The sequence below is a fragment of the Panthera tigris genome, chromosome C1, assembly GCF_018350195.1.
Source record: "Panthera tigris isolate Pti1 chromosome C1, P.tigris_Pti1_mat1.1, whole genome shotgun sequence".
Lineage (NCBI taxonomy): Eukaryota > Metazoa > Chordata > Mammalia > Carnivora > Felidae > Panthera > Panthera tigris.
This window is the reverse complement of record NC_056667.1, coordinates 193,469,956-193,496,349: the sequence shown is the minus strand read 5'-3', so window position 1 is coordinate 193,496,349 and position 26,394 is coordinate 193,469,956. Positions and strand designations below refer to the sequence as shown.

The 26,394-nt window shown below is 34.1% G+C and overlaps 1 protein-coding gene across 9 annotated transcripts in view; it reads left to right on the top strand.

The window, feature by feature from the left end:
• Window positions 1-26,394, top strand: part of KANSL1L (KAT8 regulatory NSL complex subunit 1 like) — a 141,061-nt gene continuing 114,667 nt past the window's right edge. For 3 of the 9 annotated variants that reach the window (XM_042995244.1, XM_042995243.1, XM_042995242.1), the window contains exons 1-2: window positions 3-113; window positions 18,306-19,422. In XM_042995244.1, coding sequence (XP_042851178.1) covers window positions 18,335-19,422 — 1,088 coding nt within the window. In that variant the 5' untranslated portion in view covers window positions 3-113; window positions 18,306-18,334. Of the gene's footprint in view, window positions 114-3,546; window positions 3,815-18,305; window positions 19,423-26,394 lie in introns of those variants that run through there. The other 6 variants (XM_042995240.1, XM_042995239.1, XM_042995241.1 and 3 more) reach the window with 4 other exon arrangements.

The window sequence follows — 26,394 nt, the reverse complement described above, 5'->3', positions numbered from 1 at the left end:
AGCGGCGCCCCGGGTGGGGGGAGGCGGGCGGGCAGCTAGAGATCACCTCAGCAGCCCCCACCACGGCCGGACCGAAGGTGCGGCGGCGGAGGGGAGCCAGGGCGCCCCAGCAGGCGAGTGGCCGGCGTCTCAGCGGCGGGCTGAGGGGGGTGGGTCTCCTCTGCCGGGGACGGCGGCAGCGCGGGGAGGGGAGAGCGGAGAAGACCGCCGGGTGGACTTGCGGGCCCGGCAGCCGAACGGCAGCCCCTTCGCCCCCCGAATTCTCTGGGCTGTTGGACTCTGGGTCCCGGCACAGGATCGCGCTCTAGGGCAGGGGTCGGACCGCAGCCAAATTTAAACGGCTAAACCTAACAGCCTTGGCAGAAGCTGAGGGGAGGGGAGAGAAGGAGTGAAGGGAGGGGTGGGGGCGGACCTAGGCGCGGTCACGTGGGGGCAGGGGAGGGGCTTGGCAGGCCTCCCTTTTGTTTTGGCTGGCGCGTGCGCAGAAGGCAGAACACGTGGTTTCCTGGGCCCGCCCCTTGATTTAGCGGCCGCTCCTCTGCGGGTGCGGTTGTGGTGTCGGCTGTTTTGGGAGAGCTCTGAAGCGGAGCTGTGTTAGATGTGACCCTTGTTTTCTTTATTTTATACTTTGTTTCAGGCATACGTTGATTTGGTCTTTGGAATTAGATGGGGTGGAGAGGAATCTAAAGAATTATTAAGGAATGGTGTTGCCAAGTTTGTGTTGCTTCTAGGTGTTCTGAAGGGACCGACGTTGCTGGAAAATTTGAGGATATGTGGTGATCGGTAGCCAGAAATACAAAGCTGTTTTCTAGTCATTAAAGAAGAGGCTAGCTTTGCATACAAGAGGGAAGGCACTGGATGGACCCTCTTGTAATGCTTTAACTTCGAGAGAATTAGTGTTTGTTTGGTTCCCTGCCCGGCAGATCCACTCCACCCTTTACCTCGGATCAGCTGTGAGGCGCGGCGCGGGGAGGTGGGGGGTTTTGGCGATTTCTTCTTATTTTTTTTAACTGAGGGAAGCACATTCCTTTTTGATTCCCCAAACTTTAGTCAGCTGGTGAGGTTTAAGAGGGTAACTTATTTCGTCTTAACTCAGTTTGCTTAACTTGGTGCTGAGTTTGGGTCGGTAGGAATGTTTTTAAAATGCAGGATTGGGGTAGTTTTGTTACCTACCAATTAAACGTAAGAGATATTTACCAGTACTGCAGACAAAACTGGCGGTGTTTTTTGACTAGGTAAAAGAGGCTTTAAAAATAATTCAATATTGGAGAAAAACTTGGTATTCTGGAATGTAGATTACTTGAGAAAGAGGTTTAGCGTCGAGTGGTTTCTGCTGTTTCCAATTTTTAACTAGCTGTTTCCTTGGGCAAGTCACAACCCCTCTGATCTCAATGTTTGTTTCGTCTTGCAGATAGTTTCATAATATCCCTGCTTTAAGAGATTGTTATGATAATTAAATACTTTCTGTTAGTAAAAATCTTCACCAAGCATTACAAATACAGAAATTGCTAAGGAATACGGTTTTATAGCAAAAGTCAGGTTTTTTTTTTTTTTTTTAATCCAGCATACTGGAAGAGTATAAACGGTGAATGAATCATGAAATAGGATATATTTGAATATCTTTAATACCTGTTGTAACTATTATTTTTGATTCTTCTCCACTTTGCTCCTATTTACTCAGATCAGCGTCAAGGTTGCCACCATTTTTCTGTAGTTTTAACCTAGGTAATCATTATTTCTCTTCCCCAGCCCTTCTAGAGTTTCACATGATTTTTAAAAAATCCAGGCCAGTTCTATCACATTTATTTTTTACATTTATTTTTTGTGCGTCATACGTGCCATTTCTAAATAGCAATTGCTTACTTAATCTTATTATAAAATAATTTGGAAAATAAAGATGAGTGCAACTAAGAAAAATACAATTTGTGTTTCTCTCTAATTATGCCTATTTGTGTATTTTCCCTATAACTGGGTTCATGTGTTATTTTCATTTAACTCTACCTCGTAAACGTTCCGATGTCATTAGTCTTTGAAAAGTTATTTTTAGTTGCTTAAAATTATATCATGTAACTATCATATTTAAAATTTTTCCTATTGGCAGATGTTTGGGATGTTTCTGATGTTTTGCTAAAGTGTAAACTTCACTACAGAGAATCACCTTTTACATAAACCTTTGAAAAATTTTCCCCCCTTAGGTTTGTAAAAGAGAAATTACTAGGTCAGAGTCTGTGTGTGTGTGTGTGTGTGTGTGTGTGTGTGTGTGTGTGTGTGTGTGTTTAAGGCTCTTGAACATCACCAAACTACCTTCCAGAATGTTGTAACTAGTATGACACAGTGTATCTAGTATATGAGCCAACCTCACATTATATCTTTTTTCCTCTTCTAGTTATTAGTATTGAAACAAAAAATCTTGCTTTAATTTGCATTAAATTTTTTTTCCACTGATGTTTTGTGACCCATATATTTTATTTTCCTAACTTGTAAGCTGCTGGAAGGAGAAGAGTGTATTTCATATTTGACATTCTGCTAATCACAAAGTGGGTGATCAGTGAATACTTGCCATTTGGCTATTAATATTTACCTTTTTGACCTCTGGAAGATTAGGAAGTGATGTCTTGCCTTTTTTGTCTTATTGAGTTTACCAGTACATTGTTGGCAACGTACTGTCATTGTGATTGATTCATTAGAGTACTCCCTTCATGTGGGGGACTCACTGCTCTTCTCAGAGATGTCTACTAAAAGGTCCAGTGACTTCTCATTGTTCAACTGCTACATTATCCAAGAGCTCCATCCAGTTTTTATGCCATTTATCACAATGACTTAAACTATTTCATTTCCTTTATTCATTTATCTATCTTGTATAGAATTCACTTACAAATTTCATTTTGATCATTCTAGTTTCACAGGTAGCCTTTACTGGGTTATTATTATTTTTTTAAAGCCTAATGTCTAAAGTTTCTTTGTTTTATTCACATTGTTCTTGATAGTCCACCAATTATTGCCTATAACATATTTTACTGCCTTTAACCTACATAAACTTTATATGTATCTGTACTTTTTATTTTCCTTTATTCAGTTATTTTCCTCTCATGTCCTTTGGCATTTGTCTATACTGTATTAGATTGTGAAGGAGGCAGAAATCTGTTTCTTTTGGTTTTAGAATTCTGTTTAGGATTGTTTACTAGTTGACTTCCTCAAGTTAAAAACTGCAAGGAATGGGGCTACTTGCAACAGAAGTGACCGGTAATAGGGACTTTGCAACCAATTTACTGACTTTAAAGCATATCATCTTCTACCTCTATCCTAAAGTCCTGACTGTATTACAGTACTTTAATGGAATGCTGTATATAGGGATGACCCCGAATTATCAATATAATCTTACATTACTTTCTGTATTTTATCTTCAATTTAGAAAGGCAAGGAGGGTGTATCATTTACACACAATTTCTTTTAATTTTTTTCCTCTTAAATGTTGTCTTAAAGAGAGATTTCCGTGAACTGTGCTCCTTATTCCATGTAGGATAAGTAAAAAAACAAATGTTAATAAAAATGGTAATATTGTACTTGCCTGTAGACAGTATAATGAAAATCTGAAGACCATTCGTAATGAAGGTTTTTAATACTTGATTCGTAATGAAGGTTTTTAGAAGCATGTTTTATTTCTACACACATGTGGCAGTTCTCTATAAGTATTCAGAATTGGGAGAAAATTCATTTATAATATTGAGGTTTTATTAATATTTGTAATGCACCTTGTATTTATTGTCTGTTTCCAGTCCTATAAGTCCAAGAATTCTCAAGCATGTTTTTCAAGGTAATTTAAAAAAATCGTTTGGTAGTAGATCATTCATTAATCATTGTTTAACGACATGAAATTAAATTGAAACAAATGTGATAGTGTATTTCTAAATGTAAATTTCTGAATCCAAGCGGATGTACACAGAAAAAAACCCTTCATTTATATTCCTATGAGTCATGCACTTAAAACTGAATAGTAATAATTCTGCTTGAAGTATGATCTGTTTGATGTGTTATGTGGCCACCCAAGTGGCTTTATCTTTAATTAAATTCCTTTAGTCTTCAAAGAGAATTCCTTTTTAGGGATAGTTTTCAAAGTGGAAGAAGTTCTTGCTATAAACATTACTGAGTACAGAGTACTGAGCCAACTGTACCCTGGTCATGCCAATTACTGCAGTGTTTTCTGCTGTAAATTGAGAATGCCTGTATGTAACAAACCTTAAAAACATGACACTCTATTTTATATTTATATCTTCCATCAGTTCCTGTATTTTTGAGGAGTAAAATTATGCCAGTATAAACTCTCATTGCTTCTGTTGTTTTAATTGGAATTTTTCTTTATGAGTTATAAATTTAAAATTTTGAATTTTTAAATATTTTATTAATATTTGAAAGAGCTTCTCTCATACTTTGCTAAGAGAATTTGGCTTTTTTGCCTTTTCTTTCTCTGACTTTTATAATGGATCAGCTGTCTGAAACACATTTAAGTTGTAACTGTGGAAAATAATTTTTGTCCCTACTTCAGGCTTCTCTCTCTCTCATAATGCTGTTGGTAGTTTTTATTGTTTTAAACTTGTAGATGAGTCTGCCTTATTTGTGATACTGTAATTCCTAGTTTGTGTTACTGCATTTAAGAGAACTGGGATTATCCAGATTCCAGTTCAAAGAGTAAATTAATGTTCCGGGTAGATTTGAATAGGATATTTTCCATGGACTCTGTGGGATATACATTCATGTGCTAGAATATAAATCATAGTCAAAGTCTGGAGTATTTTAGGGGGTGGAAAATCAGATTTGGCGTTTAATTTTTGTTCATTTTCAGAAGGAAGGATGGTTTATCTTATCTAAATTATCTAGATTATCAGTTTCAATTCTGAAGATAGACTAGAGTAGCAAACTTTTTTAAAAAAATTATTTTTTTTAGAGGGAAAGAGAGCACATGTGGGAGCAGGGGAGTAGCAGAGGGAGAAGGAGAATCTCAAACTGGCTCCACACTCATGCGGAGCCTAACACGGGGCTCAATCCCACAATGCTGGCATCATGACTTGAGCTGAAATCAACAGTTGGATGCTCAACTGACTGAGTCACCCATGCACTCCTAGATTAACAAACTTTTGATTTTATTTTTTTTAAAGAATGTATGCCAAACGTTATTTGGTATATGTGACTTACATATTGTAAAGATTTGATCTGCCAAGTGTTGGGACCAACTCAGTAATTATTGACATCGTAAGTATCTCATTACGTACATACCAGTTTTGAGGGATGACATATTTACTTTATCTCATGAGGTCTACAGGAGTGTTTTACATTTAATTAATACTAAATTCATAAATCTGATTTATAAATATTAAATTACTAATGGAAATGTTTTGTAGACATCAGGGCAAAGCTTTTTATTTGTGGTAATAATAGCAACTAATTTCTTTCTTAATTCACAATGAATGTGTTGGATTAAATTGTAGACCAAATATCAGAATTTATGATACAGACTTTAGACTCTTTTTTATAGTGGATTAATTTGATTGTATATAATAATGAAGCTTAATATGGCCAAAACAAAAGACAAAAAGTTTTGATTTTTTTGTGGTTTTTAAATGTTTGTTATTTAAAGGCATAAACTTTGAGGGCACATAGGTGGCTCAGTCGGTTAAGCATCAGACTCAATTTCGGCTCAGGTCATGATCTCACGGTTCATGAACTCAAGCACTGCATTGGGCTCTGTGCTGACAGCATGGAACCTGCTTGGATTTCTCTCTCTGCCTCTCAAAATAAATACATAAACTTAAAAAAAAAAAAAAGCATAAACTTTGGCTTGTTTCACTGCAGTTTTTTCTCTGGTTTGTATTTTTTGGAAAAATGGACTGTTGGCTGTAGGGTTATTTAGTTAAGTGGATTATCTGTAACAGATTTATAACAGATAGGTTTTTGGTTTTGTTTTTTGCCACACACAAAATGTCGGGGCTTGGATGTGCTAAGGTATTTAATTAATTAATTACTATTTAAATTGAAATGTTAGTTGAAAACTTTGTTGTAAAAACACAGAAGCGAAATTCATGCTCAGGAAATAGTTGATTTTTGGATTATCGAGAAGAGTTGCTTCTTGACAGATAATCAGAATAATCTGACTAGTTGCTTTCTTTGAAAGGGTACTGGTTGGTTCCTAAGCTTGCAGTTTTGTTTCTTAAATCCTGTTTGCTTAATATTTTACTTTTTTATGTTGTGGTCAAAAGGAGTTTTTCTCTGTTACCTGTTTCAGGTTCTTTAAAGTCCTATATATGAAACTCTTAGAAGGGGGGCCTGTTTTGCCTGATTATCTTAGGTGCATATGAAATAAATGGTGCCTACAGTAAATAGAGTACAGTATTTACAGTATTTTAGCAGCTAGAAAGAAATTTCTTAGATTTAGCTAAGGTCTAAATGCTTTTTTCCCCACACAATTATGTGCATGATTAGAAACTGAATAATAGAACCCAGAATAATTAGAAACTAGATATTCATAAGATCAAGATGCTTCTTTGAAAGCTTTTGCCTTTTCCATATTCTTTTTGAATAACATAAAATATTAGTGTCTAAAAATACTAAACAATATGTTTAGCTAAGAACTTTGGGAACTGAAATATTTAGTTAATGGTTGATTCTTGTTTACTTAGGGGGACTATATACTTTATACTTTGTACTGTCCAGTAAGGTAGGCTTTAATCACATGTGACTATCAAGCATTTGAAATGTGGCTAGTCCAAATTGAGTTCATGCTAAATGTAAAAAACCCTGGATTTTGTGACTTAGCAAACATACAAAACATAAAATTTCCCTTCAAGATATGTTTATATTACAGATTGAAATAATGTTTTGTGTATAATGGGTTCAGTGGAATTAAAATTAATTTCATGGTTTTTGTTTTTTTCTTTTTAAAGTAGCAAGTTTAAAATTAAATGCGTAACTCACATCATATTTTTGTTGGACGGCAATATTCTATACTACCATTTCTTAGCCTTAAGACTCCTTTCATAGTAAAATCTCATGTACCTCCTTTCTCGACATAAATTTTTTTTTTTTTTAATGTTTGTTTATTTTTGAGAGAGACAGAGTGCAAGCAGGGGAGGGGGCAGAGAGAGACACAGAATTCGAAGCAGGCTGCAGGATCCAAGCTGTCAGCACAGAGCCTGATGCAGTCTTGAACTCAAGAATCCTGAGATCATGACCTGAGCCGAAGTCAGCCGCTTTACTGAGCCACCCAGGCACCCCCTTCCTTGACATTTTAAAATACAGCTGGCCCTTGCACAACGTGGGGGCTAGGGGTCCTGACCACCCCCATACAGTCACAAATCTACATAAAACTTTTGACTCCCCCAGAACTCAACTACTAATAGCTTACTGTTGATTGAAAGCCATAACATAAATAGTTGATTAACATGTATTTTGTATGTTATATGTGCTATATATTCTATTACAATAAAATAAGCCTGAGAAAAGAATGTTCTAAAGAAAGTCATGAGAGACAATACATTTACAGTACCTGTTCTGTATTTACTGGAAAAAAAAAAAAACACATATAAGTGAACCTACACAGTTCAAACCCATGTTGTTTAAGGGTCAATTGTAAATTTGTTATATTTGATGCTATTAGTTGAAGAAATACTTATTAAGGGCCTGCTTGCTGTGTGCCAAACAATATTATAGGATACAGTACTGAAGGAAAACATTCAAACCCTGCCTTCATGTGGCTTTCATTTTAGTGGGAAAAATACATATGATAAGTAATTTTTAGTAAAAATTTTTACATGAAGTATTGTGAGTATGCTATTGTGTATAACTTAATGTAATATAATTTTAATATAGTGCTTCATTTATCTGGTGACATATGCTATTTTAATTTACTTTTGGCATTTGTCTTGTATGATCTCTGAACTTCGGAATCTGTAGTTTGATATCAAATTAATTTGGAGAAGTTCTTAATTGTTATTCAAATAGTTCTTCTTTTTCATCTTTGCCTTCTGGTATTCCAATTACATGTAAACACATTTTGTAGTTGTCCCACAGTTCTTGGTTGTTCTCTCCCTGGGTTTTGTTTTGTGTTGTTTTGTCTTTTTCCTCTTTGCTTTTCACTTTTGGAAGTTTCTGTTGGCATATCCTCAAGCTCAGAGATTCTCTTCTCAGCCATGTCCAGTCTACTGTTGAGCCCATCAAAGGCATTCTCATTTTTGTTACAGTGTTATTGATCTCTAGCTAATTCCTTTTTGATTCTTTCTTAGAATTTCCATCTCTTTGCTTTTATGATGATGCATCTGTTCTTGCATGCCATCTACTTTTTTTCCTTTAGAGTCCTTAGCAAATTAATTATAGCTTGTTGTTTAAGTTCTTTTAAATTTATAGTTTCATGATTTCAACATTCCTACCATATCTATGTCTGGTTCTGATGCTTGCTTTGTCTCTTCAAACTATATTTTACCCTTTGGTATGCCTTATAATTTCTTGTCGAAAAAGGGGACATGATGTATTGGGTAAAAGGAACTCCAGTAAATCGCTCTTTACTAAGATGTTGGGGAAGCATTCTATAGTCTGATGATTAGGTCTGTCTTTTAGGAAGCCTGTGCCCCTGGGCTGTGAACTGCACAAATGCTTCTGGGGTTTTTTTCCCCCTCTTAGGTAAGAACAGGATGGCTAGAAGGAGCTGGGTTTGGGTATTTCTTTAATTCACTCTTAACTGAGAAAAAGCAAAGCTTTTCAACAGATTGCTTAGAAAGTAATATATGTCACTTTGTTATCCTTCTTTTATTTGACTTCACTGTAATTTGATGGACCTGCTCCTGTTTTCTTTATATACTTTTAAACACTTTGGGATCTCAGTTGCCACACACTCGGGAATTTCCTTCCAATTACTGACTGTACTTTTTAGGACTCTTCTTCTTTGGTAGCTCCTCCTCCTTTGTGGCCGCCCCCCCCCCCCCAAATGTGAATGCACTCCAGGGCTTGATCCTGGGCTCCTTTCTTTTCTTTACCTATATTCTCTCCCTAGATAAACTCTTCTAGTCCTTTGGCTTTAAATACTATTTATAACCAATGACTTTCCAAAATAATATCTCTAACTATGAATTTTTGCTTGAACTTTAGACTTGTTTATCTGACTGCTTCCACTTGGATGGCTAATAGGTACTTCAAACTCAACATAACCCAGAAAGTTCTTTCTCCCTCAACCACCTGTTACCCCAAGTCTGCCCAATTTCAGAAAATAACATCACTAATTACTCAGTTGCTCAACCCAAAAATCTAAGAGTCATACTTAATTGCTTTCTTTACCTTAGGCCCCACGAAATCATGGCTGACAAAAGTTTTGTTAACTGTCTTGAAACATATCTTAGATTCAGATTCATCCTTTTTTTTTTTTTTTTTTTTCCTCAACTACCTCACTAGTTTAAGCCACCAGTACCATCTCTTGTTTAGATTACTTCAAGTAGCTTTTTGGTCTCCCTACTTCTGTTCCTGGAAGGTTTTTCCATTCTTTCTCCATACAAACCTTTTCTCTATGGAACAGCTAGAGAGTAATTTTTTAAAAATAAAAATGTAAATTAGATCACATTACTACCTTATCCAAATATCTTCAGTGGTTTTCTTTTGACTTACATAAAATGTCTGTGCAAACCATTTGCTTCTCTGATCTTATTTCCTCTTACTTTCTCTCTCTGGCTCATTATGTTCTAGATATATTTCTTATTTTTGTTCCACAAACACAACAAATTTATTTCTGCTTTCGAGGTTTTTATTAGTTGCCTTTTTCTTGGAAGGCTCTTACCCCCAAATCTTGGTTGGCATGTTATTGTCATTTCAGGTCTCAGAACAGATGTCACCAACACAAAGGCCTTTGTTCATCTACAAATCTAAATTAACTCCCAATGCTGGCATGCTGTATCACTATTTAATTTTTTATAAAAACACTATGGAATCCTTATTTGCTTGATATTTTCTTATTTGTGTATTTATTCTATATCTACCATTTGCTAGAATGTAAGCTCTGTGAGAATGGAAACCTTATTTTTCATGTTCACTCTTATGTTTCTAGTAACTGGGATAGTGTCTGTTACATGTTGATCAATAAATGTGTATTAATTGAATTATTAAATGTTTGGTTTTAGATTGAATATATATTAAATGGAGGTTAAAAATCTAGCTTCTACCAAAAATAGACAAAACTATATTTATGACTCAAAGTTGGCCATTTCTTCATTTTCTGCTTTTAAAAAGTTAATTCTTTTTTTTTTCAACTTGTTTATTTCTGTAACTTTTGGAAAGTTTTTATTTTGTTTTGTTTTTAAAAGATGAAATTGGTTTTCAGCTGCCATTCACGAGTACTTCTCTATAAATAACATGTTGTGGTATGGACAGTCTTTATACTCAAATGAAAACCAGATGAGTTGTAGCCAGATATTCTCACTGTCTTGTTTTTTAAATTGACTTCTGAATCCTGGAGATACCTTTAAGTGCTATAAAATAATTGTGATCATACAGAATACAGCTTATGGAATTAAGCTTATGTCATTTTCTTAACGTGTTGGCATTTTTTTATAGTTGGTATTTGTAAGTCTTTAAAATTTGTTTGGCCATTTTTTTCCTTAAATAAGGAAAAAAGCAACCATCATCAAAACTCTGTGCAAGCACAAAAATATTAGAAACATATATCATTCCAAAATACTTGCAAGAAAATTATGGCTGTAGAGTCCACATCAACACATTGTAGTGTATGTACTCCTAGGGGGGAAAAGCTACAGTATGTTGAACAATTGACTGCCACCTGTAGTGTGAAAACTCAAGAACTTGGACTTTTGGGACAAATCAACAGTCACCAGGAATTGTTTAGCTCAATATTGAGGTGAATTTGCAGAATTCATTATTTTATGCTCTAAATCAGTATTCCTTATGCATCTGCCTCTAACCAGTTGTCCATTATGCATAAAAATGAGCTGGTGACTAAAAATAGTTAACAATTTAAAACTATGTAATGGTTGAAACCATTATTTAGAGTTAACCTGAATGGTAACTCCTTATCTTTCAGGAGTATGCACATCTGATTTCTACTAACTTAAACATATGTCTTGTGCATATATATGTCAGAAACTCCTAAGTTACGTTTTGAATAATTTCTTTTGTTTATTTAGTATTTTAATTTTGAGGAAGTCTAGTTTATCAAGTATTTTAACTTTGAGGAAGTCTAGTTTATCATTTTTTTTCTCTATGAATAATGTTTTTGGCGTTCTATCCAAAAAATCTTTGTCTAACCCAGAATCAAAGATTTTCTTCTGCATATTTTTCTAGAAGTCTTATGATTTTAAGTTAACTTTTATGTCTGTGATCCATTCTATTGGATGTGACCATTTTTATATAACATGTGAGGTATGGATTAAGTTTCAGGTTTTGCATATGGTTATCTTACTGTTCCAGAACAATGTTTAAAAAAACTAGTCTTTTTACTAGTTTTTACTAAAACTAAAAACTTTTTACTAGTTTTTACTGTTTAAAAAACTAGCCTTTTTACTAATGAATTGCCATTGTATCTTTGTCAAAAATCAGTTGACCATATGTGTGCTGGTTTGTTTTGGAGCTCTGTATTCTTTCTGTTAAGTGTTCATTCTTTTACCAGTGCCATACTTATTTTGACTACTTTAGGTAAATAGGTAGTTTGAATCCTTTAGCTTTGTTGTTTTTCTTGTTTTAGTTTCTAGTTCCATGCCTTTTCCAGTATATTTTTGAATTGGCTTGTTAATATCAGCAAAAAATTCTGCCAAGATTAATTGGGATTGTGTTGAATCTGTAGATCAGTTTAAGAAGAATTAACACTCTAAAATATTGAATAAACTAATACATAAACACAGTGTATCACTCCCATTTATTTAGGTCTTCCTTGATTTTTTTTAATTGGTGTTTTTTTTAATTTTTTAATGTTTTTAATTTTAGAAATACAAATGATGTTTGTATCTTGACCTTATCTGCTACCTTAGTAAACTCATTAGATCTAGGAGCTCTTTGTATAGATCTCTTGGGATTTTCTATGTAGAAAATCATTTCATCTGTGAATAGAAACAGTTTTACTTTTTCCTTTCCAATATGTGTCTTTTATTCTTTCTTCATCTATTCCACAGGCTAGGCCAATAGTATGGTGATGAATAGGAGTGGCGAGAACAGACACCTTGACTCATTACCAATCATAGGGCAAAGGCATTCAGTCTGTCATCATTAATGGTGAAGTAACACTTAGGCTTTTGCGTAGATGCTCTTTAAACAATTCTCCTTTTCCTAATCTATTATTTTAAAAATAATTAAAATAGGTGTTACTATTTATTACTACCTAAATCTCTGAACACATTTCAAAATCATGACTCGTTTGTTATTAATTCAGTCAATAAATATCTGACAATTTTTGTGTACCAGGCATTGTTTTCAGTGCCAGTGATTAGAATGTTGACCAAAATATAGTTCTCTTAAAATAAATTCCTCAATAGAATGTAATAAAATAATAGGTAATGATTAGTGCTATCAGGAACAATAAACATTATGAGGGAATGGAGTGTCATGAATTGAGGGGCTCAAGCTATTTAACATGTATTAGTCAAGCCAAGACTCTGGTGAGGTGATCGTAGAGCAGAAATATGAATGAATTGAGGGAGCCAGCCATTTTATCTGTGGAAGATTGTTCCAGGCTGAGAGAATTACAAGTACAAAGTGCCTTGAAGCAGGGACTTTCTGGTGTGTTTTAAGAGTGGCACAGAGGCCAGTGTTGTTGGAGTGTAGTAAATCTAAGAAGAGAGCTGTAGCATATGAAGCATTCAGGGACCTGATAACGTAGAACTTTGTAGATCATAGAAAGGGCGACTTTGGATTTTATTCTAAGTATAATGGTAACCACTTATTTATCCACCAGATATTTACTGAGCATCTGCTGTATGTCAGATACTTTTTCATGTTGATGATAAACCTACCTTGGAGATATTGTGGGTTTAGTTCTACATCCCAAAAAACAAAGCAAATACTGCAATAAAGCAAGTCAAATGAATTTTTTTGCTTTCCAGTGCATACAAAAGTTATGTTTTTACTATACTGTGGTCTATTAAATATGCAATAGCATTATGTCTGAAAAAAAACAATATACAGTTGACCCTTGAGCAACATAGATTTGAACTGTGTATGGTCACTTATACACACAGTATGCTTTCAATAAGTATAGTATTGTAAATGTATTTTCTTAATAACTTTTTTCTCTAGTGTAAGAATATACTATATATTACATATAACACGTGAAATGTGTTAATTGACTATATTATTGGTAAAGTTTCTAGTAGTTAAGTTTTGGGGAATCAAAGTTATATATGGATTTTCAACAGCATTGGTAGTTGGCACCCCTAACCCCTTCGTTGTTGAAGGGTCAACTGTACATACCTGAATTTATAAAAATACTTTGTTGTTAAAAACTGTTATCTGAGCTTTCAGTGAGTCATAATCACCAATCAAGATAACCATTACATATATAATAATAATGAAAATATTGTGAGAATTGAAATATTGTGAGAATAGTGAAAATGTGATATAGACATGAAGTGAGCATATGCTGTTGAAAAAATGGCATCGGTAGACTTGCTTGATGTGGGGTTACCACAAACATTCACTTTGTAAAAGATGCACAATCTGTGAAGTGTAATAAAGTGAAGTATGATAAAATGAGGGATGCCTATAGTTAACAAAATAGTCAAAAATCCAAGCCTTCATAGATCCTTAGAAATATTAGTGGTAAATGTAGTTTATGTAATATGGAGGAAGTCAGAAGTGGTAAAGTTTAGAATAATCAGGATACATTGTTAATATGTAATGATCGCATATTTAATAATTTAAAATTAGATTAAGTGCACTTATATTTTGTGATAAAACTATTAAGTGAGATTTATTCCAGGGATGCAAAGATAGTTCAATGTTTGTAAATCAATCAGTATGATACATCACATTAAAAAAAAAAAAAACTATACAAACACAGTTTAATCTCTTATTTACAGGAGACGTCTATTTTTGGGAGTTTCTTTTGGATGCAAAGTAGAAAGGCTTTAGGCTGGGAATTTTATAAGATATGCTTGGGAATAGAATATAGAAGCACTTTATGGAAATCCTAGAATTGTAACTGTGATATGGATGGGGCTTCCAGAGACTAGAACCCAAAAGTCTTCATATCCAAGTGTATTAGTTACCTATTGCTTTGTAACAATTTAATGTCTATTTCACAGCTTCTGTGCATCAGGAATCTAAGCATGGCTTAGCTGGGTGCTTCCGGCTCAAGATTTTGCACATGGCTGCATTCCATGTGTTGGCTGGGTCTTCTGTCATCTGAAGGCTTGAGTGGGGAAGGATCGGTCTCTCAGAACACTCACATAAATTTTGGCAGGCTTTAGGTAGTTGTTGCTGGAGACATTAGTTCTTTGCCATGTGGGTCTTCCCAGTTCACAGCATGGCAGCTGGCATTCCAGAATGAGGGTGACAAGATGAAAGCCACAGTCCCTTTGTAACCTAATCTCAGAAGTGCTATCCCGTCACCTCTCCTGCATTCTGTTTGCTAGAAGCAAGTCACTAAATCCAGTCCATACTCCAATAGAAAGGGCATGAATACCAGGAGACAGGGATTATTAAGATCATTTTAGAAACTGGTAGATACTACCAAGTAAGCCCTAGAGATCTCACCAGAGTTTTTTGTGTGTGTGTGTTTTATTCTAGTTCTATACCATAAATGTGTCTTAGCCAGTCTACATCTGCATTTTTTCTTTCTTTCTTTCTTTCTTTCTTTCTTTCTTTCTTTCTTTCTTTCTTTCTTTCTTTCTTTCTTTCTTTCTTTCTTTTTGCTACCAGCTCTAGTTCTTAACTATTAATCTCTTTATTTTTTTACCTCTTATTTTTGTTCCCCTTATATTTAGTTTATCAAGGGCCTAAGATGAACTCTGCTGCCTCATGACATTTTACCTTCTGCCTCTGCTACTAGTCACTTTAATTATGTTTCTAGCACCTTGTTCAAAGTGAGAGAGAGAAGGTGGGGAGGGAGGGGATAGAGTATAGGACCTTTTGAATATGACTACCTCATCTGTGATTAACACAGTTTTCCTTAGAGAGCAGTGTAGTTATCTAAATACTATTGTAGATGTTTATAGATTAGAATATAATAGAATATTTCTTATAAAATTAGAAACTAAAAATAGACTTTGGGGAGAGAAGAATGTCTACATATTTTTTGAGACATTACACAGAAAAATATAAAAAGAGCAAACATCTCTCTATTTTTTAAGTAATCTCTACATGCAATGTGGGGCTTGAACTCACAACCTTGAGATCAAGAGTTGCATGCTGTATTGACTGAGCCAGCCAGGTGCCCCCAAACATCTATATTTTTATCACATAGAATTAACAACCAATAACATTTGTTCATTTTGCATTTAAGTCATTTTCCTCCCAGTACTAAAGTTTGTAGTTGAAACTCAACTTCTCTTAAACTACCACTTTTAGTTCTGTTTCATGGAAGTTATCTGATGTGCAGCTCACAGATATTCACAGATTTGGTGGACATTTTTCTGGTTCATTTTTTATTCTTGTAAACACATAAACACGCACACACTTACGTATATATGGTGTGGTCTTGTGTTTGTATTTTTCCCCCCATATCAATGTAGGTTTTATTGTATTTTCAAAATCTCTCAGGGGCGCCTGGGTGGCTCAGTCAGTCAAGCGTCTGATTTTGGCTCAGGTCATGATCTCACAGTTCATGAGTTCGAGCCCCACGTTAAGCTCTGTGCTGATAGCTCAGAGCCTGGAGCCTGCTTCGGATTCTGTGTCTCTCTGTCTCTCTCTGTTCCTCCCCCACTCAGGCTCTGTCTCTGTCTCTCATAAATGAAAAAACTTAAAAAAAAGTTAAAATACCTCAAGTCTAAAATACATCTGGCATCTTGCTGTTTCTATAGCTGGACAACTTAGATCTTATTTATCAGCCTGCTGAAATGTTCCTTTTTCAGAAACATAGATGCCATCCAAGAATTTTTTTTGATATCTTTGTTTTTAATTGTTGTGGCTTGTTGAATCAAAGCAGCTGCATTTGATACAAGTTCAATGTCATTTTCTTCAAGAATTAACTCATCTATCTTGGCTTGAGATACTGAACAAGCAGCACCTGGTCTCATCCAAATCCTGTGGAAGTATTTTCACCCAAGAAATTTTGGATTTCAACAGGAGAACCATTTTTATAACTAACAGTGTTGATGGGGAAGTGAGAATACACAGATCTCATCTTGGAAGCCAGTGTAATGCCCTTGATTATGGCTATAGGTAGTGGGAATAGTAGCCAGTTCTTTTCTGTTTCTCCACCATTTGTCAGCTCGGAGCCTCTTTTTCTTTTCAAGGAGACTTAGTTCTACATTGAGGTAATTGAAGTTCCTTTGCAGGGTTCCTCTGGGACCCTTCACAATAACAGTGCATCTCTTCAGAGTGACATCAACATTTTCTTGAAAGTCTACAGTTTGATTACTGAGAATGATTCTCATTCTCACAGTAGTTGTAGCAAAGAGAGCTTGTGTTTGTATTGTATTTATTTGGTAGCATATACTGTACCATTCTTTTTAACTTTATACTCTTAGATTTGTGCATATTGATATATATATAGATTAAGATCATTCTTTTTAGTTGCTGTATAGTATTCCATTGTGCTTTATTATGCATCCTCTTATTGCTAGATAACTAGGTTGCTTTGAAAGAATATTTTGCTGTTACAAACACTGCTGTCTTGTGCACTTGTGACAAATACATTTTCCAAATTAATATCAAATTTAGAGTTAACTTATAGTCCAAATAGATGTGAGAAATCTTATTTACCCACATTGTCATAATAAGTGATATTTTAGATTTAAAACATTATTTTAAATTTAGTGATTGGGAAACTGTTCTCTTGCTTTATTAATCTATAATTCCTTCATTACTAGTGAGATTGAGTATGTGTTTAATGACCATTTGGATGTCATCTGTGAAGTGTCTAACTAGTTTCCTCATTTGTAGGAGTCCTTTATGTATTTTGGATATAAATTATTTTCTATTATATATGTTGCCAATATATTCTCCTAGACTATAACTTGCTTTTAAGTATTTTTTTTTAACTGCATTGAAACTTTCATGCTCTTTTACCTTTGATCATATTTGCTAGTCTTTGCAAAGAATCCCCTTTTGGTTTTCTGTTTTTCTATAAGAATGAGGGTATAGAGTTAACAGCTAGCACCTGGGGACATACTATACGAGAGTGTGGCCATTTAAATGGCTATTAACTCTCATGCGTTGAAACAAAACTTCTGTAGTATCATTGCACAGTATCTTATAAAATTCGTAATTTTTAATGATATACAAATTTTTTCACTATTCAGTCTTCATAATTTTCAATGGTATAGGATTAACTTTTTTAATGAATCAGACTGTATGGTATATACACTTTTTCTTTTGATAAAATACAATGAAATTTGTTTGATTAATCTTTAGTAGTTATCTGTTACAGCCCCCACTATTTTCCAGGCAGGAGTAACAGCTTTTATAATGATAACTGATGACTCTACATTGTGAAAAGGGAAAAAAAATTATTACAGATGCTTTTTCAGAAAAATTTTGCACATTGCTTATCAAGCAAGTTTTTGCTATCATATTATTTTAACAGTTGTGAAATTATATACTTTTTAATTTCTAGTTCAGTTACTTACATCTTTTAACATTTAGCTTATTTTAGTTAATATTTATACTGTTCAGATTATGAAATTTAAGTCGAGAAATGGATGTTTTGAGCAATTTACTATATTTTATAAGGATAAGTAATTCTTACTTTGGCAGAAAATATGAGATTAAGTTACATTTGCAAATATAATTCCCCAATTCCAGGTTGGAATTTTTTTCTTTTGCCTTTCACTAAACATTGTCTCAAAAAAAAAAAAAAAAAAAGGAAAGGAAAAAGGAGTCCTGAGGCACATCCACAAGCATTTGTCTAACACGTGCTAGGTAATGTGCAACCTTAATTGGAGTTTTTGGAATTGGGCCCACAGTCAGAGTGAAGAATAGTTTAGTCTTTGTTGAATTCCTTATGAATTAGGAAAGAACAGAGATATTATTAGGTGTTGGGAAATAAAGGAGGAATTTGGTTTCATTTACATTTTAATCAGAAACATTGAAAATATTGCCCTTGGAAAAAGTGTAAGCAGAAACCTTTTTTTCTAGATATTTGATCATTTATTTTTACATTATTTTAGGTTTCCAGTAATTGTCTGCAGGATTCGCCATGACCCCAGCTCTGAGGGAGGCAGCAACAAAGGGTATCTGCTTTTCATCTTTACCAAGTACCATGGAGTCTGACAAGATGCTATGCATGGAAAGTCCAAGAACTGTAGATGAAAAGTTAAAGGAAGACACTTTGTCTCAGATGCTGGGATTTCCAACTCCTGAACCTACTCTTAACACTAACTTTGTGAATTTAAAACATTTTGGCTCCTCTCAGTCGTCAAAACATTATCAGACGGTTCTTTTAATGAGTTCAAATTCTACATTAAATAAATACAATGAAAATTACAAACAAAGGAAATTAGGGGAACCTAATTGCAGTAAGCTGAAAAACATACTGTGTAATGGCAGCAACATTCAGCTTAGTAAAATCTGTCATTCTCATTCTGAAGAGTTCATCAAAAAGGAACCTCTGTCAGATACCACAAGCCAGTGCATGACAGATGTACAAATTATTTTGGATTCAAATACAACCAAAGACATTAATGTAGATAAAGTACAACTACAAAACTGTAAATGGTACCAAAAGAATGCACTTTTGGATAAAGTTACTGATGCTGAAGTTAAAAAAGGTTTATTGCACTGTGCTCAAAAGAAAAGTGGGCCTGGCCACTCAAATGTGCCTGTTGGTTTCTCAGCTGCTGAAAAAGAGGAAGAAGTGAATGCTCGTTTACTTCATTGTGTAAGTAAACAGAAAATTTTACTTAGCCAAGCTAGAAGAACTCAGAAACATTTGCAGATGCTCCTGGCAAAGCATGTTGTTAAGCACTATGGTCAACAAATGAAATTTTCTATGAAACATCAACTCCCCCAAATGAAGATCTTTCATGAACCTACCACAATTTTGGATAGCAGTTTACCTAAATGCACTGAAATTAAGCCAGAAGTCAACATGTTGACTGCAGAGAATAAATTGTGGAGTGATACAAAAAATGGCTTTGCACGGTGTACAGCTGCAGAAATCCAAAGATTTGCACTGTCCGCTACAGGGCTGTTGTCTCATGTTGAAGAAGGTCTGGATTCTGATGCAACTGATAGCAGCTCTGATGATGATTTGGATGAATATACCATTAGAAAAAATGTGGCAGTGTAAGTGCAAAATTATTCTTAGACCTTTTACTGTTCTGTGTATAGCAGCGATTTTGTCTTGATTTCAAGATACGTTAAGTGGAAATAAGTTTTCTAAAACTTTAGTGCCATAATCTTTAAGTTATAAAACTTTGGTGAATTTTTAAAATGTTTTGTTTGTTGAACTATGTATGAATATATACATACTGTTTAAAAATGAGTTACTCAACTGCTCTATCTAGGAAAAATCCATATAGGAGTAATGTAAGCTCTTTAGCTAAAAGTAAACATCTTTCCTATTCTTGAATAGAATAGGCTATAGACAAGACTGAAAATTTTGCATATTTTAGCCAATACGTATAGTCAAAATTAAAAACTTCAGTCTGCATGCAGGGAGCCCTCATTGACTTTAGGAGTTTATTAGTTGAGAGTATATGTAAATTGATCTCCTTTTTGTGTGTGTCTGTGTGTGTATTTTTAAGTTGGGAACTATTTATTTATTTTTGAGAGAGAGAGAGGCAGAGAGGGAGGGAACACAAGTGGGGTAGGAGCAGAGGGAGAGGGACAGAATCTTAAGCTGGCTCCACACTGAGTGTGGAGCCCCACATGGGGTTTGAATTCATGACTGTGAGATCATGACTTGAGCCGAAATCAAAAGTTGGATGCTTAACTGTCACCCAGGCGCCTCCCCATTTCAAAAAAAAAATTACAACATTTGTATACTCCTTGAGTTCCCACCTTTCAGCTCTGGTCTTTACCAATTTAGTCAATTATAGTGTCAGCTATTAGATTGAATACTTACTATGTTCTGGACCTGGAAGATTTATTTGCGGGCAAAATATTCATAGTCTCTACACTCTTGAGGATCTGCTTTAAAGAGAGGTATCCAAATATTTAAAACCAAACAAACACAGAGGTAAAATAGTTTTTTATATATCACACTGTGTTAATATTCCAGAACAGCCCTATCTGATAGAAGTTTCTGAGATGATAGAAATGTTCTATATCTGTGTTATCAAATAGCCTTATGTGGCTATTGGGCACTTAAATGTGGCCAGTGCAACTGAGGAACTGAATTTTAAAATTTTACTTAATTTGAATTAAGTTTTTTTAAATTGCTAGATAGAACATGATTTTCAATCTAGCTTTCACAGAATCTGTTAATGTCCCTAAATTGATGCGAAATGCTGTGCATATGTGGTATTTTGGGAGGAAGAGGTCCATCATTTTTATCAAATTCTCAGAGATGAATGAGAGTCATTACAGAATTAGAAGCTGAACACATTAATTTTTACTAATAAATAGAAAGTCAGTATATCAGTTTCTATGGTGAAGAATAAAATGTAAAACAAAGAGAGCATTTCAGTCTTTTGGTGTTCTGTTATCACTATATTTGAAATGTGTTTGAATGTGGGAGTTAATATTAAGCACATGACTGGCATTGTGCTGTTTACATATGTTGTATTATTTAATCCTTTCAACAACCATTGGAAGTGACTGTTGTTATCTTTATCTTACTTAAGAAGAAACAGTCTCAGCATGGTTAAGCAACTTGCCCATGGTCAAAAAGCCAAATAATTGATGGAACTAGGATTCTTGTCCATGTATATGAGACTTAAAGCCACTGTTCTTGCTATTGGACTGTGCAACTTTGTCAGCGTATCATTCATTGATCTTAGAGCCACAGGAATTATTAAGTACATGAGTTCTGAAAGAAGAAATTTACCAATTTATATATATATACATATATATAATGCTTTTAAAGTAATTCAATTTACTAAAATTTAGTAGGTAAACTTAGTAAATTATTTACTTTTCTGTTGTTGTAGACAGCTAATGGGCAAGTTTGTCTCTTTTAAGTTGGAAACAAAAATCAGAAAATCATGTCTTCCTAGACTGTTCTGATTTTAAGATTTTCTTTCATTGATCTCCTATAGTACTTGATCTGCCATATAGTTTATCCTTATGTCCTATTTTGTTCTATATGATTTCCTAAGTTATGTTAGTCTTAATAACCCAACACATAGTAAGAATGGAAACCACATTTTATTGTGTTTTATTTATCTACCTGTCTATCTATCTGTCTGTCTATTTTTAAGTAATCTCTATGTCCAACATGGGGCTCAAACTCATGAACCTGAGATCAAGAGTTGCATGCTGTACTGAGCCAGCAAGGCATCCCTGAAAACCACATTTTAAACTTAAAAAAAATCTCATATATATTAAGCATATAATTACTGATTGGTCAAGATATTTTAAGATTTGCCTTTCTTCCTTAAGTTTAGTCAGAGAACACTAAGTTTAGACACTTGTATAAAACATTCAGGAATAGGGAGATTCAAACTATTAAAAGGTTTTTTATACAGAGCATCAAGCAATATACATCTCGTTTTATTTTCTTCTCAACTTTGCCAGTTTATTAAGGAAAATTGAAGTAAAGTAGCCTGGAAAAAAATTGGGTTCAGGCTTGGAAAGTTTATTTCTCATTCTTTCTTTTTCCTATAATCAGCTTGGAAAGGCTCAAGGACACTACACATATATTTTAGAAAAGAGTGAATTTAAGAAGTTTAATATTCTTTAAGATATACTTCAAGCCTCTTGCATTATTGGCCATTTATATTAAGATGCCTTGGTTATTAAAGCTCATATCTATATTTCTAGATATTTCTAGATATTTCTGTATTTCTAGAAATACCTATATTTCTAGAGTTCAGATCCACTTCATTCTCAGGTTATATTCATCTGATCGATTCAAATCATTAATACTAAATTTTATAACAACTTTGACTTCTTTAAGTCACTGAATTATTTGATAATTGTTTAGGTTTTTTTGTTCTTTTTTTGCTATTTGAACTTTATTTGCATTTCTTGATTTTATGTATCTCCCCCAAAATTGGATATTAACTTTGCTTTGAATATTTTTACTAATGCTAATAATGTGGGAAATATTGTTTTTCCATTTTATTAATTTTGATGCTGACTGAATTTTGAGAATAATGCAAACTTAATTATTTGTATCTTTTGATGTGAATATAAAAATGATTTCTGTTTTTTTAAATTGGAGTTCTTTTACAGGTTAAATTCATTTAATAATTTAACACATTTGTCCTAATAAGTTTTTTTAGTCTACTTTTATTTTTTTTAATTTATTTTTGTTATTTCCTGTGCGTTTCTGGAAATTCACGTTTCAAATGTAGATGAATATTTTTAATGAATGAAGTTCAAGTTAAACCTTAAACATAAAATACATTTAAAATGCATTTTGTGGACCTAAACTTTAAGTAGTGCTAATACAATTACATTTTCATTATCTCTGCTGAATATGAACAGACTTCTGAATTTAATCATGAGGTCTACAGTGGCAAATACTAAAGTTTACTTCAACTTAATTTTAAGTAACTTAAGGGCAAATACTACTTTTGATGTCATTGTATATTCACTGCCTAGCATTGTCTACTTTTTAGTGTTTTTTTTGTATTTGTTAATTAAAGGAATTTTTTTATATTTGGAAATGTAGTTTTAAAGATACAAAAATTGGGGTTGGCAGTCTATGAAATTTTTCTCCATATGTTTGTCTTTTCTCCATCCATTCTGTAGTTTATTTTTACTTTGTCCCCCCCCCCCTTCCTTTTTCTCTAGTACGAAACTGGCCACAAGATGTATCTTATACATCTTAGAACCAGCATGAGTGGTTATGCAATGAATGAATAAATGAAATACAGCATGACAAAATATGTACATTTAAAAGTATTTTATTATAATATTTAACATTTGTAATTTAAAGGTTGATAAGTAAAATGAATTATATTTATTTAAAAAATCTTGGATTATATTATTATAAATGTCTTCTGTTCCTATTTTTTTTTTAAGTACTGATAAGAAAAACAAATTCCTTCATTCTGATTAGGGAATTTAGCTGTGAAGGAATATAATTTTTAGGAAATTGGAAAGCACTCACTGTAGCCATTACCATTTCCATTGTGTATTTGACTTGGCCCTTTTCTTCCCCCCCAAAAAAATGTAGGCAATAGATTAATTCATAATGACATTACTAATTACCTTAAAAATAACTTTTGGTTGGGAGACTAGTGTGTTTTGGAAAATTTTTTTAAAAGCTGTTTTCCTTTGGAAAAGAAAATATGATTTTATGGTTTTTGTAGGTTTGAGATATAATCCTTATAATATGAATAGAAGCCCCCCCCCTTCCATGTTCTGTTCCTTTGGTGAAGGAGTGCAGGTTTTGGACCTCCTGTGTAATAGTCATGGCTTGCTCTGTGACCCTGAGCAACGTTAATGTTATTTTTAACTCCTTGAATCAGATTCCTACCTTAAAGAGTTCTAGAGATGATTAGATGAAATACTAAATATAAAGTACCTATACATAATAAGGCATGGATTTGAAAGCTAATAAAGAGTGTCTTATCGAGTAATTTAGTGTAAGAGACTGGAGCTTAATTATTCCATGAGAAACTTGGGGAACCATGGTAAAATACATGCCTGAGTTAACCCATTTGAGAGGTGAGGAAGCTGGAGTGTTTAGACATCAAGTCCCTTCAGTTACTAGGTGAAGGTTAATTCCCCTGCCTTTTTGTTCTGCCACTCTGGTGACAAAGCAAGCTCAGGCAACAACAGAAAAGCCCTGGGTCAAAGAAATGCATGTGCTGGCATTTGGAAGTCAGGTCTTTGTGCGCTGAACTGGTAAGTGTCAGGGGGTATGGGTGAGTCACTGACAGACTCAGCTACAATTATGTTCTCTCTCATCTGGTGGTAAAACCTTAGAGTGCTAGCATTTTCTTCTGGGAAATGATGATCAGTTACTTTTCATCTAGGATGCATGTGGGGAAACGCACAGATTTTGTCACAGACATATTCTGATCCTCCAAGGTTGTTAAAAAGGAAGAAACATGGTTAAGTCTTATTTGAGGAAACCTGACAGTATCTACTGAATCACCCAGCTGTCTTGGGTGTTGGGAGAAACATCTCTTTGTTTCCCCCAAATTAGTCCCTATATATTCAAATTTCTTTGATAATTGGCAGTCTTGATAAGGAAATTCTTTTACGCAAAATTAGACATTTACCAGGAAAGGAGAGAACTGTTGTTATTCAGTTAGAGGCTGTCAGGTCAACCTTTCTAGATTGAAAAAATAAGTAATTTCTTGCAGACCTAGAGAAGTGTATACTCATAGTGTGTGCTTTCTATTTTACCAGTGGAAAGGACAAGAAGAGGTAAAATCAGGTGATGAATTTCCCTTCAAGAAATTGGACAAATAGAAGTATGAACTCAGTCTGACATTCAGAGAGTAAAGAGACTAACAACATTTCATTAATAAATTGCAAATAAGAGTACCTTTATATTTGTATAATGTGAAGTTGGCAAGTTAGTTTTGCATTTATTACCTTTAAAATTCTCGACACTTCAGAAATAGATGAGAAAAGTGTGGTTTTCTTTTATTTTACTTGAATGGGAAGCAGAAAAAGTTGAATGAAAAACAATCCTAGAGAAATTGTAATGATACTTGAGTGACAGTTTGTGACAGAAGAGCAGAAATTCAAGTGTAATTGCAAAATGGAGTAATAGCTACAAAAGGGTGAAGAAATACTTTATGTCTTGCCATATAGACATCACTGAGGAAAGTAATATTTCAATTAAAATAAACTCCTTGTTTTATATATTTTTAAGCTAATTTTATTTTAGAGCAGTTTTAGGTTAACAGCAAAATTGAGTAGAAAGTATAGAGAGTTCTCATATATCTCCTGTCCCCTCACGTGTGTAACCTCCCCCATTATTGACCTCCCCTACCACAGCGGTACTGTATAGACACATCATTATTACCAAAAGTCCATAGTTTATTAGTAGGATTCACTTTTGGTGTTATACATTCTATGGGTTGGACAAATATATATGACATATATCCACCATTGTAGTATCATACAGAATAGTTTCACTGCCCTACATATCTTCCGTGTTCTGCCTATTTATCCTTCTCTCCTCCAACCCCTGACAGCCACTAATCTTTTTACTGTCTCCATAGTTTTGCCTTTTCTAGAGTCATATAGTTGGAATCATACAGTATGCAGTCTTTTCAGAGTGCCTTTTTTCACTTAATAATATGCATTTAAGTTTTCTTTGTCTTTTCCTGATTTGATAGCATATTTCTGGTGCTAAATAATATTCTCTTGTCTGGATATACCATGATTTACTTATATTAAACCTGTTGAAGATGTCTTGCTTACGTCCAGGTTTTAGAAATTATGAGTAAAACTTCCATAAACATTTATGTGCATATTTTTTTGTGTGAACATAAATTTTCAATTTATTTGGGTAAATGCCAAGAAGTGCAATTGCTGGATCGTAATGGTATCTTACTGTTGTTTTAATTTGCAGTTCCCTAATGACATGTGATGTTGAACATTTTTTTATATGCTTATTGTCATATCTGTATGTTCTTTGGTTAGGTGTCTATTCGATCTTTGCCTGTTTTTTAATTGGGTTGTCCATTTTGTTATTGTTTAGAAGTAAGATATAAAAAGAATTGATTGGGATTTTATTGAATCTGTAGATTGAGTTGGAAAAAGCTGACATACTGACAATATTGAGTCTTTTTTTTTTTTAAATGTTTATTTAGTATTGAGAGAGAGCAAGTGAGAGAGAGAGAGAGAGTGAGCAGGGGAGGGGCAGAGAGAAAGTGAGAGAGAGAATCCCAAGCAGGCCTCACACTCAGCACAGAGCCTGACACGGGGCTCTATCTCATAATGGTGAGATCAAGACCTCAGTGAATATCAAGAGTCGGCCTCTTAACCGACTGAGCCACCCAGATGCCCCAATAGTGAGTCTTTGAACATGGAATATCTATTTATTTAGCTCTTTGATATCTTTCATCAGAGTTTTGAAATTTTTCTCATATAGATCTTGCACATATTTCATAAGACGTATATCTAAGTATTTTATTTATGGGCATGCTAATGTAAATGGTAATATGTTTTTAAATCAAA